General features: G+C 42.2%; 1 protein-coding gene and 1 pseudogene across 1 annotated transcript; one reads left to right on the forward strand and one right to left on the reverse strand.

The window, feature by feature from the left end:
- Positions 1–13,357: 13,357 nt before the first annotated feature.
- LOC102267657 (small ribosomal subunit protein uS5 pseudogene) lies at positions 13,358–14,274 on the forward strand (annotated as a pseudogene).
- A 1,774-nt stretch (positions 14,275–16,048) lies between these two features.
- IL22 (interleukin 22) lies at positions 16,049–21,238 on the reverse strand. The gene is made up of 5 exons (XM_005909047.2): positions 21,053–21,238; positions 20,031–20,096; positions 19,776–19,922; positions 18,793–18,858; positions 16,049–16,156 (listed from the first exon to the last, which is right to left on the reverse strand). Exons 1-5 carry the CDS (start codon positions 21,236–21,238, stop codon positions 16,049–16,051), a joined length of 573 nt encoding a protein of 190 aa, XP_005909109.1.
- Positions 21,239–21,653: the final 415 nt, after the last annotated feature.

Below are 21,653 nucleotides of genomic sequence, written 5' to 3' on the forward strand. Positions count from 1 at the left end.
AGGTAGGGGCAGGGGGGAAAAACACAAATATGCAGACCATGGCAAAATGCATGTGTAACGCTCTGAATAATGTTCAAGCTCATTACAAGCCTTGAGAAGCTCTGAGAAATGGGTGAAGAAAAATGAGAAAAGGGAAGGATGAACAGTGATCTGACAGCATTTCAGAAAGTGTGGGCTTGAAGCGTTCCATTTATCCCACACACACCCAGAGGGCAGACTAGGACCAATGAAGTGAATGTTTTAAGGCTGCCACTCCTACATAATATACAAGAGACCATTCAAACACTTTATCTGCCCCAATGCACAATGAATGCCCCAGTTCCTAAAGGCCGACATGATAGCCATTTCCCTTGAAATTTAAGTCCCTTCCCATCCAGAAGAATGTTAGCAGCTAGCAGCCTGCTGCTCAAACGTGTCCAATAAGCAAAATGAGCTCACCAGCTTCTGCAGAGAGTCATAGCTCTCTTTGAGTCCTCAACGGTGCATCTGCTCCTCTGTAGGAGGAAAAAAAATGGGGATTTCTAATTTGCTAAATCATTTTGTTGACTCTAAGATGCTTTGTTTTCACATGTTAATATCTCTGAAATCCTAGCCTGTTTTCTAATACATGGAGTCTTACAATTACATCACTGAATCAGAGTCTGTACAGTCGTCTCTTTCTAACGGTGTAATCACTTCAGTTGAACTGTGTGTGGCTATTACTGTGGTTATTGAGCTAAGTGCTGTTCAGATGCCTTTGGAGAGGTTATCCTATGATTTGGCCTTGACACTAAAGTTAATGGGTTTATAGAAAGGTGCAGAGCAACAGTGGATTATGAACCTGATATTAGGGAAGTAAATATTTGTCTTTGGAAGAATGACCAAAAATACATATTTTCTTGCAAAGCAACAGCCACATGCTAAAAGTTAAAAAAGCACTGTATTGTAGTTTATTCAGCAACATGTTTTTTACTTTCTCTTCGTGGTAAATGAAAGAATACTGCAATTTCCAATATACTGCATCTTAAATTTGTTGATATTTGATGTTTATTGACCTCAAAGATTGGTATGACCCTCAGGATCATAAATCCTAAAATCAACACAGATGTGAATAAGAAGCAGATAGATCTATTTAAACCAGTCATTCAAAGAAAAACAAAAACAAAAAACACTGAAATCCAATGTTTTTCCCAGGATAGAGTCAGGAGATACAGACATGAAATAGTTATAGACAGATAATTTGTTCAGTACAATGATAGCTTGATTCTTGTCCCCTCAGAAATGGTAGGTCCTGCTTTACTGAACCATCCAAGAAACCTGTTTATTTTATATTTACATCCCTATAGGGATGGGTGAGAACAGGTTAGAGGTGGGGAGAAGAGTGCTGTCAATGGTCTGCATAGAAGAAAGGGGGCTATTGATGTCGGACACATGAGCAGCATAAGGAAGAAACAGCGTGGACATTCACTGAGGGTCTCAGCCTATGTTCCAGGCCTTGTGCTAGGCAGCTGGTACTCTATGTTTTCACCCTTCGTCATTCATTCATTCATTCACCAGGTTCTTAAACTGAGTGCTTGTCATGCCCCAGGCTTATTGGCGGATGTTGGGAGAAGAACGTTTTTATATCCTAATGTTCAGGGTATAACTAAATACTTCCCATTATACTTGAGAATGTAGTTAGTCTTAGAGCATCTGGAATTGCTCCATTTTACAGAGAAAAAAATCTGAGGTCCAGGGAAGTTGAATCACATGCCTGGTGACAGTTCTAAAAGGCAGAGAATTCCACCCATGTTTGTGAGACTCCAAAGCTCGTATGTTTTCCACTCTGTGTGTGGGCTCCCTCCACACTAGAGAGCAGGACACAAGGAGTGTCGGAGGCTGTGGTGGGCACCACAGAAAACAGGAGATGGGAAAGCAGTGCCCTAAGGAAAAAAGAACAAAAAGACAAAACGTAAGGAATAGTAAAGCAAATCTCTGTGATATTTTATAACCCTTGCATATTCACTATAGGAATATCTAATCTTATATCTAATCATAAATATTTTCCTTTACTTGATCTTCACAGTACTTCTAAAAAAGGTAAAGGAGGTCTTGTTTTTTTCTTGGTTTACAGGTAAGAGAGCTGAGACTGAAAGAAGTTAAATGACTAGTCTGAAGGTGCAAAGACAGGAAGCAGCAACCTGGGCTTTGACCCATGTCCTTGAACAGCAAATCCAATGGTGTTTCCACTGTACCATTTTGACTCCAGATTAATAAATAAACATGATGTATGATTGAGTTCAAGATCTTTTGATGGACAGTGTGAGAAAAAACCAACACACCAATAAAAAAAAAAAAAAAGTATTATCCATTCCAATAGCTATTAGGCAGTATCACATAGCTTTGAAGGGCTTCCCTGGTGGCTCAGCGGTAAAGAATCCACCTGCCAATGCAGGAAATACAGAAATGTGGGTTCAACTTCAGGTTCGATCCCTGGGTGAGAATGATCCCCTGGAGAAGGAAATGATAACCCACTCCAGTATTCTTGCCTGGTAAATCCCATGGATGGAGGGGCCTGGCAGGCTACCCCCACGGGGTCATTAAAGAGTCAGACACAGCATAGCGACTAAGCAACAGCAATAGCTGTGTAGGTGTTGGTTATCTTAGCATTTTCAGTTTTGACATGTTGGTAGGGTACATATTGGTCATTTGTTCTCTGGCAATGAACGGCATGACATCCATAAAACCTGCAAAGAGTATAGTACCCTAGCCATGATTTCAAAATAGAAAAGAAGTCATAAGCAGATTTCTTATAATAACCCACCACAATTGGGATGAGAGCAATACACCTCTGCCACTGTCCGCCTCACCCTTAGCCCAGAAGAAAAGAGAGAAAGGACACACCAGGATGCACCAATCCGCGCCTCCTCCAAAGTTTTATCAAAGCACATGGCTTAAAAAGTAGCTTTTCTAACTCATTCTCTAAGTGCATCAGAAAGAAAAGTTGACAGTAATAACTGTAAGAATTGAGACAGAGTTTAGAGATTGCAACAGTGAAAGTCCTAGAAATAGATGTATCCTTTCCATCCAAAAGTGTTTATCGCTGGTCCATCTCCTCAGCCCTGAGGTTCTGGGGCAGGCAGCATAGTGCCTGATAGATTCTACTCAGACTAAGCAATGCACTTGAATTTCAACTTGCAGGCCACTAGCAGCCTGATTTCTCCCTTAAGGACTTCCTTTAACATTCAGTGTAAAAGAGAAATCCTTTCAATGGCCTAAGGGCCTGATTTGCTATTCTTTTTTTCCTCTCAGCTTATTTTCCTCCTATTTCCCTCATCCCCCCACCACCCCGCATACCTCTTTAGCCACGAAACCTCCATTCAAACTCACCATAATGCCTGTATTTCAGAGCCTTTGCACTGGCTCTTCCCTCTGCCTGAAATCCTTCCCTCCCCTAGATATCTATATGGCCAGCGCTTCTAAGTCTTTCAAGTCTTTGTTTAAATACCACCTTCCCAGCTGTTCTTTCCTACGATCCACTGGGGGCTAAACTTTGTCCCTCCAAAATTCATATGTTGAAGTCCTAACCCTCAGCACCCCAGAATATGGCTGTATTTGGAGGTACAGCCTTTGAAAAGGTAATGTTATATGGCAGCCTAGATGGGAGGGGAGTTTGGGGGAGAATGGATACATGTATATGTATTGCTGAGTCCCTTCTTTGTTCACAGGGAACGATCACAACATTGTTGCTTAATTGGCTATAACACAATACAAAATAAAAAGATTTTTTAAAAGATGTAGTCAAGTTAATTAACTGTCTGGGAAGGCCCTAATTCAATGTAACTCCTCCCCTCATAAAAAGAGATTAGGACACAGACATACATAGAGGATACTTCCCTGGTGGTTTAGACGGTAGAGAATCTGCCTGCAATGCAGGAGACCCAGGTTCGATCCCCAGGTCAGGAATATCCCCTGGAGAAGGGACCAGCTACACACTCCAGTATCCTTGCCTGAAGAATGCCATGGACAGAGGAGCCTGGCGGGCTACAGTCCATGGAATTACAGAGAGTAGGACATGTTGCTGCTGCTGCTGCTGCTAAGTCGCTTCAGTCGAGTCCGATTCTGTGCGACCCCATAGATGGCAGCCCACCAGACTCCCTCGTCCCTGGGATTCTCCAGGCTAGAACTGGAGTGGGTTGCCATTTCCTTCTCCAATGCAGGAAAGTAAAAAGTTAAATTGAAGTTGCTCAGTCGTATCTGACTCTTAGCGACCCCGTGGACTGCAGCCTACCAGGCTCCTCTGTCCATAGGATTTTCCAGGCAAGAGTGCTGGAGTGGGGTGCCATTGCCTTCTCCGAGTAAGACATGACTGAGAGACTAACACAACGATACATGGACGAGGGCTTCCCAGGTGGCGCTAGTGAGACAGAGGAGCCTAACAGGCTATAGTTCATAGGGTCACACAGAGTCAGACACTAAAGCGACTTAGCATGCACACGCACACACAGAGGAAAGACCATGTAAGGACACAGAGAGAAGGTGGCCATCTGTAAGCCAAGGAGGGAGGCCTCAGAAAAACCAATCCTGCTGACATCTTGAGGTCAGACTTCGTCTCCAGAACTGCCACTCAGCCTGTGTGCTACTTTGTTATGGCAGCCCTTGCAGGCTAATACAATACCCTAATGAGAATTGACCCTATCTCAGCTCCTCTATCTCCATTTTCTGTTTTATTTTTTCCAAATCTCTTGTCATTGTCTAACATACCTTTCACTTATATATTTTGTTTACTATCTATCTCCTTTTGCTAAAATCTAAGTTCTATCAGGGCAGGGAATTTTTTTCTGCTTGGTCATTGCAGTTACTTTGATTCTATTAACAAATATCGACTAGCATATAGTATGGAGAAGGCCATGGCACCCCACTTCAGTACTCTTGCCTGGAAAATCCCATGGACAGAGGAGCCTGGTAGGCTGCAGTCCATGGGGTCGCTGAGGGTCGGACACAACTGAACGACTTCACTTTCACTTTTCACTTTCATGCATTGGAGAAAGAAATGGCAACCCACTCCAGTGTTCTTGCCTGGAGAATCCCAGGGATGGGGGAGCCTGGTGGGCTGCCAACTATGGGGTCACACAGAGTCAGACACAACTGAAGCGACTTAGCAGCAGTAGCAGCAGCAGCATATAGTATGTGCTCAATAAATACTGTTGGATTACTGATTACACTCCCATCATCACCACGGAACACTCAGTGAGGAGAGAGAAGACCAAAAGACAGTCAGGGCTCTAAGGAGGAAGGAGAAAGAAATTTGGGTGCTGACCTAGAGATAATAAACTCTGCCTCAGCAGTTCGACCCACTTCTAAGCTATGTCGGGCAGCCACAAGCAGCTTTTTATCTTCTCCTTTTACCTATAAGATCTTCAGAGGCCACAGTGGGCTCCCCTTCCGCCTTCGATATTGTTTCCTGTCTCTCCTCTGCATTTCACACCAAACCAGACGCGTAGGAGGATCCAATCAGCTGAGCATCTCGACTTGATGCGAACCTCTCATGCAGCTCTGCGTTGGGGATGCTAGCTACTGCTTTTTGTTCTGTGTCTTTCTCCTACACGCCAGCTATTCACTTTACTGCAGTTAAATGCATCTGTGTTTTGGTATTACCAGCCTGGGTGGTCTCATTAGTAGGAACCAGCTAATGAGAGGTCTCTTATTCTTACTTGTTTTTGATGCTAGTGTCTTCCAGGGATTCTGTCTGAATCAATGTATTTGTTAATTCCTTCAAAATGCCATATATATACATACATATATATGTGTATATATATAAACTATTCTACTGCTCATAGCAGATCTTATCCATAAGATAAGCAGTATTAATTTATATACATATTAGCTTCCCAGGTGGCTCAGTGGTAAAGAATCTGTCTGCCAATGTAGGCAATGCAGGTTCGATCCCTGGGTTGGGAAGATCCCCTGGAGAAGGAAGGCAACCCACTGAAGTATTTTTGCCTGGGAAATCCCATGGATGGAGGAGCCTGGCAGGCTACAATCTATGGGGTCGCAAAGAGCTGGACATGACTTAGGGACTAAACAACAACAGGCGATATTCCAGATGCTAAGCAAAACAAACCAAAACGCTAACCCTCACAGAGCTTAGATTCTAGTAAGGAATTGGCTCAGCCCAGGTACCTCATGCATCTGCCCTCACAATCTGTATTCCAGCCACACTGGGGACCTCTGATCTTCCTCTGAGCACTCTGTCTACTTTCATGTTTGTTTGTTTTGCTCACCATCTGAAATAGTGCCTGGAACATTGCTATAGTTTAGTCCCTAAATCATGTGTGACTATATGGTTCCCAGGTGTCGCTAGTGGTAAAGAACATGCCTTCCAGTGTGGGTTCGATCCCTGGGTCGGGAAGATCCCTTGGAGGAAGGCATGGCAACGCAATGATGTTTTCTTGCCTGGAGAATCCCATGGACAGAGGAGCCTGACAGGCTACAGCCCATAGGATCACACAGAGTCAGACGTGACTGAAGCAACTTAGCATGAATGTGTGTGTGTGTACATATATGTCATTTTGAAGGAATGAATCAAAGAATGAGCCAGACATTTAAACCCCATAGAAATAAGGGAGGCACTGTGACTCAGACAGACATTCTTGCCGAATATCCTTAGCAGCTGTAACAAGAAAAGAGTTGAAGGAAGGGTCACACAAAAGAGAAGCAACCAATACACATAGCTGAGAGGAGTCAGCAAGACTTGGGTGTAATAGCTCTCCCGTCCTCTAGTGGGCACAATAGCCCGACTTGGACCGGGTTCACATGTGCCAGGCGTGGAAGCAGCAGGGAGATGGGGGAGGCTCAGCAGGAAGGAGTAAGAGTACTCCTGGGCCAAAAGGGAGAAGAAAGCCTTTTAGGTACTTCAGGTAATGCTGCATGTTGACCTAAATGCCTCTCTTTCCCGTGGAGAAATCTATTGTGGAAATAGGATTTTTTTTTTATTAAAAAGTATTTATATTTTAGAAACCACTGCTTTCTATTTTGCTTCGTTGCAGGGTCATACATTTCCACAACTTATATATGCCAGAAACTGACTTTACTTATTGTCCATGAAAGTGAAAGTGAAAGTTTCTCAGTCCTATCTGACTCTTTGTAACCCCATGAACTATACAGTCCATGGGATTCTCCAGGCCAGAATACTGGAGTGGGTAGCTTTTCCCTTCTCCAGGGGATCTTCCCAACCCAGGGATCGAACCCAGGTCTCCCACATTGCAGGCGGATTCTTTACCAGCTGAGTCACCAGGGAAGCCCTTTATTGTAAAAAAAAAAAAAAAAAAAATGATATCTAAACTAGTAGACTCCATCCTGCTACCGGGCAGGAGTTGGGAGGAGAACAGAAGAGAGAACAGAGATATACAGGTCAGAATCCCAGTGGAAAACATACTCAAGCTGGGTAATGGACAAGAGTTATTCTTTTAATTGATGTATAGTTGATTTACAATATTGTGTTAAAGTATACAGCAAGTAATTCAGTTGATAGATATAGATATATAGACATAGATATGCACTTCCTAGGTGATGCAGTGGTAAAGAATCTGCCTACCAACGCAGAAAACACAAGAGATGCAGGTCCAATCCCTGGGTTGGGAAGATCTCCTGGAGCAGGAAATGGCAACCCATTCTTGCCTGAAAAATTCCATGGACGGGGAGCACGGCGAGCTACAGTCCATGGGGGTCACAAAGAGTTGGACATGACTGAGCACACACACACACACACACATGATAGATATAGATATCTCATATTATTTTCCATTATAGGTTATTACAAGCTATTGGATATAGTTCCCTGTGTTATACAGTAAATCCTTGTTGCTCATCTGTTCTATTTATTGTAGTGTGTATCATTAATCCCATACTTCATTTGTTCCTCTTCTCCTTCCCTTTCCCCTTGGTAACCATAAGTTTTGTTTTCTATAAGTTTCTGTTCGGATTCATTTGTATTGTTTTTTAGATTTCACATATAAGTGATACCATATATTTGCCCTTCCTCTTCCTGATTTATATCATTTAGTATGATAATCTCTAGGTCCATTCATGTTGCTGCAAATGGCAATATTTCACTCTTTTTTATGGCTGAGTAATATATATATATATATATGCAACACAATATTAAATTAACAGTATATATATATACTGCAGCTTCTTAAACAAATCATCTGTCGATGGGCACTTGGGTTGTTTCCATGTCTTGGCTATTGTAAATAGTGTTGCTACGAACATTAGGGTGCATGTATCTTTTCAAATTAGAGTTTTCATCTCTTCCAGGTAAATGTCCAGGAGTAGGATTGCTGGATCATATGGTAATTTTAAGGTTTTTAAAGAAACTTCCATATGTTTTCCATAGTGGTTGAACTAATTTATGTTTAAAAAATTTTTTTTGTTGATGTACAGTTGATTTACAATATTGTGTTTGAAAAAGAGCTTAATAAGGGATTGACTTTTTTAATGTGTGGAGAGGGTTTAAGGAACCCTGTAAAGAAGTAGTGTGATGCCCCAAAGCTAACAATAGCTGGAAGCCCTTTAGGGACCAGGATTGAGAACAATTTCCTGATCTAGGAAGGAGAATTATATGGACGAGAACTATCTGCACGAGCTGAGGTTTTGGGTAGCAGCAGACAACCAACCTGCAAGGCAACTTGGATGGAGGGCTCCAGAAGAATATGTATTTTAGCTGTATTGTCTTCTTTCAGGCTCCTTATTTCACTTGCCAAATGCAATCAAAATCCAGAAAGTCAGCACATATAGGGAGCAATTCATGTATGTCAATTTCTCTGGAGACAAAGCAGAGTGGGAAAGAACAGATGATGGATCTAGAGGGCCAAAGTAGCAAAACCCATTCCTCTTTTCTTCAGCTTCCACTCTTGACTTTGTTCAGATGAGAAATGTTTGTCTGCAACACAGGAAATACTCAGAATCTCATCAACAACACCATATGGAGGGTGTCAATGTGGTCATAGTCCCACCTGAAAACTGAAATTTCAGCCCTCTTTAGTACTCTTCATATAAGAGAGGAGGGAGGAGGAGAAAAGAGGACAAAGAATGATTTAACAGAAACCATATCTACTATAATTCCTGCTTTTATAGCTGTTCACAGGACTTTAACAATCATGAATTCCTTCTTCCACCACCCATTCCCTTTACCGTCTGCCTGCCCCTTCACTGCATGCAGTCCTTCATCTGATAAAGGGACTAAACCTCATTCCTTCAGAAATGGGGGTCTTGAGGATCCTGTCTCTTTGGGGTTGATGCAGTTTTTTATTGACCGTCAATAAGTCTGGGCAAGTTGGCAAGACAATCAAGTGAACCTCTTTGGTCCAGTTACAATCTACCTAGCCCACAGGATGTAGCAGTAATACAGTTTCCTCTTGGCAATTAGGATCAGTCATACCAGCCTCATCTGAGCTTTCCCAATGGCTCAGAGAGTAAAGAACCTGCCTGCAATGCAGGAGACACAGGAGACTCAGGTTCAATTCCTGGGTCAAGAATATCCCTGAAGAAGGAAATGGCAACCCACTCCAGTGTTCTTGGAGAATCCCATGGACAGAGGAACCTGGCAGGCTGCAATCCATGGGGTCCCAAAGAGTCAGACATGACTTAGCACGATGCACAACAACAGTCCAGACTTGTCTAGCTGTTTTGTCGACAACAATAAGCATTCCTTAAAGATAAAGTCACTATGCCGGGGGGTTGCCTCAGGGACAATAGGACCCTGGCTTTCAACCTTGATATCACTGCATTCTCCTCATTTGATTTAAGTGTCTGCACTCAAATCTTGAAATCTTAACCTCCTTTCAGTACAAAAATCACTGTCTTCAGTTATTTCAGTACAAAAATCATCATTCCTATATGAAGCACTGCATGCTACTGAATATTATGGTGTAAATGAAGGGACAGGAGAAAAACTAAAGGCTTACTTTTCCTGTTAGTGAATCTGATCTATACACAGCTCTTAAGTTCCAGGCCACCAAGTTGCTGAGTCATACTCTGAGTCACAGTCACACTCTGGCTCTAACCTCATCTATTTCAGTTCAATCACCACTTTCCTTTTAAAAATATATATTTATTTATTTATTTATTTTAATTGGAGGATAACTACTTTACAGTATTGTGATGGTTTTTGCCATACATCGGCATGAATTGGCCACAGGTATAGATGTGTGCCTCCCATCCTGAACCCCTCTCGCAACTCCCTCTCCACCCTAACCCTCAGGGTTGTCCCATAGCACCAGCTTTGGGTGCCCCTCCAATGATTGCACTGGCCTTGTTTCTATTCTTACCTTCCTAGAACTATTCTCCACCCAACAGTCATGAGTCATATCAAGTCTTCCCACACTTGAAACCCTCAAGGGGCATCTCCTCAATCCTAAATGCTGGTTAGGGTCTCAGAGGGCTTGTGTCTCATACAAGCTCACAGATTAGTCTTCTTAAATACCTGAATGTTGCCATCTGCGCTGGGGAAGTAGACACCCAAGGCTTCTGCCAGGGCCAAGAACGAGCCATGCCAATAGTACCAGCCAAATGCTAGTCACTGCCACTGATGCCAAAAATATAAAAGAGTTGCTACAGCAACTGCCAGTGATTATGTCAAGGTTCCCCATGAGGAATTTGGACTATCTCATGTCACTGTCACATTTCCAGCACTGCTCTCCAGACTTGGACAGGATCCTGGCACCATATTCCTTATATCCATTGGCATTCAGAATTTTTACATCTCTTCATTTCAGACTCTCTGTCATAGGATGGAAGCATCTGTGAATCCAGTCTTAAAGGTATTCTTCCACTGACGGCTCGATTTCTAGAAGACTGGTCAAAAACAAGTGCAGTACCAAATTTTTCCCTAGTCATTACCCTGAGACTTAGTTGGAAGAAGAGAGAAAAGAGTCCTAAAACTCAGCTTAACCCATAAATAATTCTCATCCCATCATCCTGGAAGCTTAGCTTCGGTACCTTTCAGCATTTGGAGCCAACACCAAAAGTATTAACTCTGCTTTATCCACAAGTGAACGTGCAATTTACATATGTGTTCACAATCACCATTAGTCTTTTTTTAAAGTGAAGTATAGTTGCTGTAGTTGCTTATTGCCAAATTCAGACTGAAATTGAGAAAGTGGAGAAAACCACTAGACCATTCAGGAATGACCTAAATCAAATCCCTTATGACTGTACAGTGGAAGTGAAGAATAGATTTAAAAGACTAGATCTGATAGACAGAGTGCCTGATGAACTATGGATGGAGGTTCGTGACATTGTACAAGAGACAGGAATTAAGACCATCCTCAAGAAAAAGAAATGCAAAAAAGCAAAATGACTGTCTGAGGAGGCCTTACAAATAGCTGTGAAAACAAGGGAAGCGAAAAGCAAAGGAGAAAAGGAAAGATATACCCATTTTAATGCAGAGTTGCAAAGAATAGAAAGGAGAGATAAGAAAGCCTTCCTCAGTGATCAGTGCAAAGAAATAGAGGAAAACAACAGAATGGGAAAGACTAGAGATCTCTTCAAGAAAATTAGAGATACCAAGGGAACATTTCATGCAAAGATGGGCACAATAAAGGACAGAAATGGTACGGACCTAACAGAAGCAGAAGATATTAAGAAGAGATGGCAAGAATACACAGAAGAACTGTACAAAAAAGATCTTCACAACCCAGATAATCACGATGGTATGATCACTCACCTAGATCCAGACATCCTGGAATGTGAAGTCAAGTGGGCCTTAGGAAGCATCACTATGACCAAAGCCAGTGGAGGTGATGGAATTCCAGTTGAGCTATTTCAAATTGTAAAAAATGACGCTGTGAAAGTGCTGCACTCAATATGCCAGCAAATTTGGAAAACTCAGCAGTGGGCACAGGACTGGAAAAGGTCAGTTTTCATTCCAATCCCAAAGAGGCAATGCCAAATAATGCTCAAACTACCACACAATTGCACTCATCTCACATGCTAATAAAGTAGTGCTTAAAATTCTCCAAGCCAGGCTTCAGCAATACATGAACCGTGAACTTCCAGATGTTCAAGCTGGTTTTAGAAATGGCAGAGGAACCAGAGATCAAATTGCCAACATCCACTGGATCATGGAAAAAGCAGGAGAGTTCCAGAAAAACATCTATTTCTGCTTTCTTGACTATGCCAAAGCCTTTGACTGTGTGGATCACAATAAACTGTGGAAAATTCTGAAAGAGATGGGAATACCAGGCCACCTGACCTGCCTCTTGAGAAACCTATATGCAGGTCAGGAAGCAACAGTTAGAACTGGACATGGAACAACAGACTGGTTCCAAATAGGAAAAGGAGTACGTCAAGGCTGTGTATTGTCACCTTGCTTATTTGACTTCTATGCAGAGTAATGTTGGGCTGGATGAAGCACAAGCTGGAATCAAGATTGCCAAGAGAAATATCAATAACCTCAGATATGCAGATGACACCACCCTTATGGCAGAAAGTGAAGAGGAACTAAAACGCCTGTTGATGAAAGTGAAAGAGGAGAGTGAAAAAGTTGGCTTAAAGCTCAACATTCAGCAAACTAAGATCATGGCATCTGGTCCCATCACTTCATGGCAAATAGATGGGGAAACAGTGGAAACAGTGCTGACTATTTTTCTGGGCTCCAAAATCACTGCAGATGGTGATTGCAGCCATGAAATTAAAAGACACTCCTTGGAAGGAAAGTTATGACCAACCTGCTGCTTCTAAGTCATTTCAGTTTTGTCCGACTCTGTGAGACCCCGTAGATAGCACACCACCAGGCTCCCCGTCCCTAGACAGCATATTAAAAACAGAGACATTACTTTGCCAACAAAGGTCCATCTAGTCAAGGCTATGGTCATGTATGGATGTGAGAGTTGGACTATAAAGAAATCTGAGCACAGAAGAATTGATGATTTTGAACTGTGGTGTTGGAGAAGACTCTTAAGAGTCCCTTGGACTGCAAGGAGGTCCAACCAGTCCATCCTAAAGGAGATCAGTCCTGGGTGTTCATTGGAAGGACTGATGTTGAAACTGAAACCCCAGTACTTTGACCACCTGATGCGAAGAGTTGACTCATTTGAAAAGATTCTGATGCTGGGAGGGATTAGGGGCAGGAGGAGAAGGGGACGACAGAGGATGAGATGGTTGGATGGCATCACCAACTTGATGGACTCCAAGTTTGGGTGAACATGAGTTTGGTGATGGACAGGGAGGCCTGGCGTGCTGTGGTTCACGGGGTCGCAAAGAGTCGGACAGGACTGAGCGACTGAACTGAACTGATAGTTGCTGTACAACATTATATAAGTTACAGGTGTATGATATAGTGATTCATGATTTTTAAAGGTTATACTTTGCTGCTTCTTCATGAAAACACCAACTGGTAGATGACGCCGGTCCTGTGGGAGGACCCGCAAGCTCCGGGGGCCCTGGAATGGGAGGCTGCAGTGGCTTCCACGGAGGCTTAGGCAGTGGCGTCCGAGGCAGGGGTCCTGGCCGGGGTCGGGGCCGGGTCAGAGGCCGCGGATTTCGTGGAGGCAAGGCCGAGGACAGGAGTGGCTCCCGGTTACCAAGCTGGGCCTCCTGGTCAAGGACATGAAGATCAAGTCCCTGGAGGAGATCTATCTTTTCTCTCTGCCCATCAAAGAGTCTGAGATTATTGACTTTTTCCTGGGCACATCCCTCAAGGATGAGGTTTTGAAGATTATGCCTATGCAAAAGCAGACCCTTGCTGGCCAGCGGACCAGGTTCAAGGCATTTGTTGCTATCCGGGATTATAACAGACATGTCAGCTGGGTATTCTAAGGAAGTAGCCACTGCCATCTGTGGGGCCATCATCCTGGCCAAGCTGTCCATTGTCCTCGTGTGAAGAGGCTACTGGGGGAACAAGATCGGAAAGACCCACATGGTTCCTTGCAAGGTGACTAGCCGCTGTGGCTCCATGCTGGTGCTCCTCATCCCTGCCCCCAGAGGCACTGGCGTCGTCTCCACCCCTGTGCCCAAGAAGCTGCTGATGACGGCCGCCATCGATGACTGCTACACTTCTGCCAGGGGCTGCACTGCCACCCTCGCAACTTTGCCAAGGCCACTTTTGATGCCATTTTCAAGACCTACAGTTACCTCACCCCTGACCTCTGGAAAGAGACAGTGTTCACCAAGTCTCCATATCAGGAATTCACTGACCATCTTGTGAAGACCCACACCAGTGTCTCCATGCAGAGGACCCAGGCCCCAGATGTAGCCACCACATAATTTTATAAAGAGAATAATAAAGTGAATGAAACCAGAAAAAAAAATAAAGATTATACTTCATTTATCGGAGAAGGCAATGGCTACCCACTTCAATACTCTTGCCTGGAGAATCCCATGGACGGAGGAGCCTGGTTGGGTACAATCCATGGGGTCGGGAAGAGTTGGACACAACTGAGTGGCTTCACTTTCACTTTTCACTTTCATGCATTGGAGAAGGAAATAGCAACCCAATCTAGTATTCTTGCCTGGAAAATCCCAGGGACAGAGGAGGATGGCAGGGCTGCCATCTGTGGGGTAGCACAGAGTCGGACACGACTGACGTGACTTAGCAGCAGCAGCATACTTCATTTATAGTTATAAAATATTCACTGTTTCCCATGCTGTACAATATATCCTTGTAGCTTATTTTATACCTAATAGTTTGTACATCTTATTCGCCTGAACATTGCCCTTCTCCCCACAGGTAACCACTTCTTTGTGCTCTATATATTAATCATCATCAGTCTTGACCTCATCCTTCAGGAGCTTGGCAAACAATTGGTGAGTGCCCTGTAAAATAGTTCCTGGTTTTTTGGAGAGGAAAGCATTTTAGACTGCTGACCACCGACTTTCCACCTTCTATGGAGAGACCTACACAAGCTTCAGTGCTGGTGTTGTTTGTCCATTCTTCTAGACAGAACTAGTCCAACTTTTATCTCTTCTCTCTTCTCTGTACTGCTGCACAAATCTTGACAATGTCCAGTTTTGCCCTCATGTGTGTGTCATCTTCCACTCACAAGACTTCTCTATCAGGGCTAAACTCCACTAGCAGATGAGACTCCCCAAACTCAATCAGCTTCCACTTTCCTTCCTGACTCACGGGCGAACTGGAGGATGCCCTGCCTAACAGGCTCTACCTAGAACTAAAAGCAGTTCATCTATAGCAACAGAGGCAATATGTATTTCTCCTCCAGCATCATTCTTTTCTTTTATCCACAAACTGCTAATGATGCAGATGAATTCTTTTAAATTTCTTACCTTTTTACTTTCAGAATCACATGCTGAATCAACACAATAAATCTATATGAGTAATACAGAAGATCCCCTAGAAATCAGATAGACCTAGCTTAAAAAGGTCCAACTACTCAAAGTGACACAATATTTTAAACATGTTTCTGATTCAGTTTTCTCACCAGTAAAAGGGGATAATACTAATAGCACCTCATTTGCTTAGAGTCAGGAATAAAATCATTTATACAGCTTTTGGACCCATTTAGCAAATAGGAATGATTACATGATGATCATGATGGTGATGATGGTAGTGAAAACATTAACGGGGAAAAAAGTCACAAAGCCACAAGATTTAGGATATCGATGTGTTTATTGAGACTAAATAAACATAACTCCATAATTATTATCATAAATATTACTATTCACCTTATAATTAAGTAGAAATATTTTATAATGCTTCCATAAATAAACCCATATTAGTAAAGTGACATAAATAATAAGACATGTACTTATAACAATAAATTAATTCATAAATATAAAGTATTGATTATGGAAATGAAGTTATTTAGGGGCTTTTTCTAAAGAGATAGAAAGTAATCTTTTTTGTGGGGAAATAGTTAAATTTCTGTGTATAAAACACTGACTACAATAAAAAGTTATTAATATGCTTGGAAGGTCTAGCTTCTGATCATATGGATACAAGTGACATTGTTCTCATTTTGAAGCTAAGCCGGGGGTTTTTTTAGAATTTACACAGGACTGTGGAGTTTGGCTCCCCCTTTTCCTTTTGATAAAACCTCAGGGGATCTTATTGTTTAGCAAGTGAGAAAGGTTAGTAACCCATTTTCCAGCCTTGGTCTACTTGAGCACATTCACGTTTCAGGGTTGTAAACAGCAAGTTCAGTTCTCCAATGACTTTAATCTCTCCACTCTCTCCAAGCTGTGAAAATAAGAACACACAAGTATTTCAGCATTTATACCATGTTTTCTAAAGAGAAACAAATTAGAGAGAGATGAGATGGTTAGGTTGTTGGAACAGAAACCAAGTTTTAACATTTTATAAAAGATTAGTGATAATACCCTTTTTCAAAATATATGACCTGATCTGAGAGGGCACCTATGGGCATCAGTCTCAGCTGGTTGATGTGTTAAATCACTGCTGAACCAGAGCAAGCAGGTAGAGGCTGTTGGGGGATCTGGGGGACCCAAGCACCACTCACCCCTCCTTGCCCTGCCTCTGAGTCCCATGACTGCTGTGACCAATCAGTTAGTATAACCACTCAACTCCAATAGTCTTGAACCAAAACTACCACATGTACCAAAACATGTGGACTATTTCTGTTTCCACTTTCTTGACCAAGGTGGGGAAAACAAGTTTTCACTTTTGTGGGGGAAATATCAAATGCCTCCTATCTAGTTGCTTTAACAGTGAAAGGCCAGATACAGTCTAACACCCTTTCTTTCCTCCTCCTTCCAAGTAGTAGGCAAAAGTCTTTTAAACCCCATGGGAGAGGGAACACAAGTCTAAATCCGCTCCTCTGAAACTTGTCTAATCTATTAAATGTGCTCAAGATTATTTCAAAGAAAACAGCAACCCTAAGTCATCATTGTCCTCTAGACTCTGGTCTTTCTCTTCCTGCTTTCTTCCATCTTTCCACCTTTCGATACTTCCTTTGACATAATGACAAGAGATATTTTTTTAATATCTCAAAGACTCCCAAGATGAAAAACAATTCTACTATCTGTTCTGCTACAGCCTGCTTTCTGCTTTTCTTCAGTGACAAGGGATTACTATCCCCCCAAGATGCCCTCCCATTTCATAGTGCTGACCAGTGTTTATGCATGCTGAGATTTCTCTGAATAATATTCCTCTCTCACTAGGCTTTCTGGAACTACAGGGTAAAAAAAAAAAAGCATAACAACTCATCCACATGGCAACTGATTGCTAATGTGTAAGTCAATTCCTTCAAAATGGATTAAGAGCTTTAAAATCTGTTTTCCCACACAAATCACCATCAGCTTTTTGTCTCCCACACTCCACTTTTCTAAAGACAACAAAGTAAGCTCATATGAGGAATTTTTCACACCAGAAATGCAAAGTACTTCTTGGCTATGGCATGCTAATATTCAGCCCTCTGTGTCTAGCTAATCGTTCTATGACAAGAGAATTTATCTTCACAATGAAAAAAACAAATCCTTCAGTTATCAAAGGAAGACATTGACAATGTTCATTAAATCACATTCAGGAAGAGATACTTTTTATTTAAAAAATCAAGATGGAAAAAAGGGGGAACTGAGGTTACGCTTGTTACTGAAAATTCCATCTACCAGAGCATTCTTGTTTCTGAGGTTTAATTGTACCTGCTTACCAAATCATCACTTTTGCTGCTGCTCATGGTGGCTCTGGTTTTTGGATTAGTCACAGCAGCTGAGCTGAGCCTTCCCCTGTTGTTCTTTCCCCCCAAATAGGCCACCTGACCATATCATTCTCTGTCAAAATATACACTAACCTATATCAGATAGATGCTCATTAGCACATTGTCAAGGGAAGGAATAGACCAGGAAAGAAGGAAAAGGAAAGAGGAAGAAAGAGGGCTTCCAGTGTGGACATTCGTTTCCCTACAATGAATCCATTACTAATAGTAATATTTCTATTCTATTTGATACTGTGTAAAAGAGACTGGGGGGACATTCACTCTCACTTTTAAATTAAAACCAATAGCTGCTGAGTATTTTAATAGTTAAATATAAGTATCAAACCATTCCAGAAATTCATCCTATGTGAAAGTCCAGCTCTTTTATTATGGCTGTTCTAGGTATATTTCTCCAAGTTTTACATCATCGTGTAAATGACTTCAAAATTCTTTCAAATAAGTTGTACCCAGTTTTCTGGTTTTGAACAAATGCTTCTTCAGACTACATGAATCAGTAGGTATCTAAAATTTCCCTAAGAACTAATGAGACTAAGTATAATATCCAGCACTTCTGGCCTGGATGGGATTCAGAGGTCCTGCAGTCTATTCTGACTCTGACACTGGCCATCCCTAGCACATGGGTGAAAAAAGTCAATGACTTAAGTTCCCAGCCAGTTCTAGAATTTGCAAAATTTGGAAACTGACTTATAAACACGTAGACACATCTATGGAGAAGGCAATGGCACCCCACTCCAGTACTCTTGCCTGGAAAATCCCATGGATGGAGGAGCCTGGTAGGCTGCAGTCCATGGGGTCGCTAAGAGTCGGACTCGACTGAGCAACTTCACTTTCACTTTTCACTTTCATGCATTGAAGAAGGAAATGGTAACCCACTCCAGTGTTCTTGCCTAGAGAATCCCAGGGATGGGGGAGCCTGGTGGGCTGCCGTCTATGGGGTCACACAGAGTCGGACACGACTGAAGTGACTTAGCATAGCATAGCATAGACACATCTATACTTAATGTGCACCTGAATAATCAACCCAATGGCAGGAGAGTCAAGTAAAAAATCATGACGTGGGAGAAAAAAGGAAAGAAAGGGAAGAAAAACAATATTTGTCTCTTCTATCCAATGATTTAGTACTAATAGTTGTTAGTAGTACCTTTTTCACTGTGTTCTTCAGATTCTGTACATTTCTCTGGATGTGCTGGTTGTCAGACTCAACATGCTACAAAATGGAAATGAGAGTAACAAGTTTAACATTGTTGTACTGAAGATTTTGAAACTCAGCCTTCCTAACTGAAGTATGTTACAATTCATCTGGAATTAAAGTTCTTAGCAATTTTGCCCACAATGACCTAGATATCAATAGTGACCTAGATTTTCTGACCTCTTCAATTCCCTGGGACACCAAAATCCAGTCATTTCCCTTACACGGGACCTCACTTCACCTCTGGGCAACCCTACTGAGGTTGAAGTTTGTGGAAAGAGCGGAGTGGTTTATGCAAATCCTGTCAAGAATAAAACCATAACGGCACCTCATCAAAAACATGGGCTCAGAACAAGAAACCTACATAAAACATCTTATGTGAACAGGGCCCTCCTCAATAAATAGTAGGCCCCTTTTGCTCAGCCTACTCCACCAAAATATTTTTCTTAGTTTTCAATATTCAGAGGCATCAAACTCACGCACCTCTGATCTTGTCACTTCCATTATCAAAAGGGCAGCAGTCTTCATCCACCCACCCACTGCCGAATATTAAATCTTGTTTCTCCCTTTCTCTCTTCCCCATCCCCTCCCTCCATCAACTTATATTCAGTGAATCCATTTGCACCAATAGGTATTTTTCCTTACAGCTCCCAACACCTTTCTCATCTCACATAGTCCAAATCGCTTTTTCCCAGGGACAAATGAGCCTCCTGTGGTCTTTCAGACCCTGCCCATCACAATCAACTCAAAATGTGACTCAGTTAAAGCAAAAGCAAACAGGTTGTGATGCCAAATGATTTCTGTAATGGTGTGACGGACACCTCTCACTACCAGCATGGAAGGGGCACTGGGGTGGGAAGGAAGAGGGTTCTACACAGAAGAAAGAGGAAAGGCAGGCACTGGGAGGATTGGACTCAGGCTGGAGAAGAACTTACACATTGGCTTAGCTTTTTGCTGAGCCTGGAGAAGAAGGGCACCACCTTTCCCATATAGGGGTGGAATTTGTCGGATTGGGGGAACAGCACCTCTTCAAGAATAAAGTTCAGCACCTGCTTCAGCACGTAGCAGCGCTTCGTCACCTGCTGGTGAAAGTGAAACAGCAGGGCTCAAATTAGGGGACATCCACAAGACCCAGCCCATCCTCACCACCACTCCAAGTAACCACAAGTGGCATCATGCCTATGGCTTACATGGATTCCGTGGAACAATTTGTTCCCAATGAGACGAACATCTGTGATGTTATCTGCCAAACTAGCCTGGAAGAGAAGAAAAGACTAAGTGCCTGGACATCATAAAGCTAGAAGAAGTGTGTGTAAGCAAAGCTGTACTCTGTCCCCTCTTCCCAGAGCACTGTGAAGACTAAAGAAAGGATTCTTTAGTGCATGGGTTTAAAATGATGCTCAGGGGTTGAGGGGAGGGATAAATTAGAAGTTTGGGATTAACATATATACACTACAATGTATAAAATAGACAACTAATAAGAAGTTACTAAATAGTACAGGGAACTATACTCAATATTTTATAATAACCAATAAGGGGAAATAATATATAAAAGAATATGCATATATTATATATACACATATGTACAGTATATTTATTCATATATATAGACCTGAATCAGCGTGCTGTACACTGGAAACTAACATGACCCTGTAAACCAGCTATACTTCAAAATAAATTTAAAAAATAAGATAGAACAGTATAATGTACAGCATAGGTAATATAGCCAATATGTTATAATAACTATAAATGGAGAATAATCTTTAAAAATTGTGGATCACTATGCTGTATACCTGGAACTTAAATAATACTGTCAATGAACTATACTTCAGTAAAAAAGAAAGAATGGATTTAAAGCTCCTAGAATAGAGCTCATAACATAGTAAGTGCTCAAAAATGTCAATTTCTTTCTCTTCAAAAACTAAAAGAATGCTTAGAGAAGTAAAGGGAACCATAAACAGTCAGATGGGTTACTACTTGGCTCCTTTGGGGGTAAAACTGAATGGACATAGCCTAACGGGCAAAATGGAAGGTCTTGAGGTAAAGCTTGATCTCCAAAAAGTCTTAAAAGAGACATAGAAAATGATGACAGGTATACCAGCAGCGATTAATGTTCATCTGTTAAAGATCTTAGATGTCCTCTGAAGAAATTTTAAGAACGATTCAGGTTCCAAGTAGATAAGATGCAAAAGAGAAAGACTGAGATGAGTACCTCCTGAGCCAGAGTGAAGGTGTGGTTGAAGATGTAGGGCTCCTGGAAGTCGGACTCGTTGAGCCTACAGTGCGACGTGATGGGTGCAGCCGCTCCTCCCTGGGCGCACAGCACCATGACAAGGAGGCAGCCAGTGGCCAGAGTGTCCCTGAGAGGAGAGCCCACAGATTTCTGCAGGGCAGCCATCGTGGACAAAGCAAACCTGAGCAATGGGTGACTAGGGAAGAAGAACCTGGTATCAAGAGAACGAGAAACAAAATCAACATTAAGGGAAAAAATTAAATATCCAGAAGGAATAGACCCAGCAAGCCAATCCTACCAAGTTCGTTGGAGGACTTACCTGTATCGAGGCTTCTGCTTGTGATAGGAAAGTAGAAGCTGCTGCTTTTATAGCCCCCAGGACACCAAATTGTGTGTGTGAAAAATATGACATCAGCAATTATCTAATTTCCAGTGCTGTCTTCTGAGAACTACCTAACCACCGTAGGAGCCCACAGAGCACCACCTCCAAGCCTTCCCACCTTGATACGCCAGCATTTCCCTAAAACGTCACTATTAGGCCTGGGGTGTGCTTTTACAGACAAATCCCAGAAAGTTTCTA

This window comes from Bos mutus, chromosome 5 (assembly GCF_027580195.1).
Source record: "Bos mutus isolate GX-2022 chromosome 5, NWIPB_WYAK_1.1, whole genome shotgun sequence".
In the NCBI taxonomy this organism is placed as follows: Eukaryota; Metazoa; Chordata; class Mammalia; order Artiodactyla; family Bovidae; genus Bos; species Bos mutus.

Coding starts and splice junctions, on each gene's coding strand:
- IL22 (XM_005909047.2), bottom strand. CDS start 21,238: ATGGCTGCCCTGCAGAAATCTGTGGGCTCTCCTCTCAGGGACACTCTG. Junction 20,097..21,052: donor CCTTCACTCTGGCTCAGGAG/GTACTCATCTCA, acceptor CTTCTCTTCCAG/GCTAGTTTGGCAGATAACAT. Junction 19,923..20,030: donor AATTGTTCCACGGAATCCAT/GTAAGCCATAGG, acceptor CACTTTCACCAG/CAGGTGACGAAGCGCTGCTA.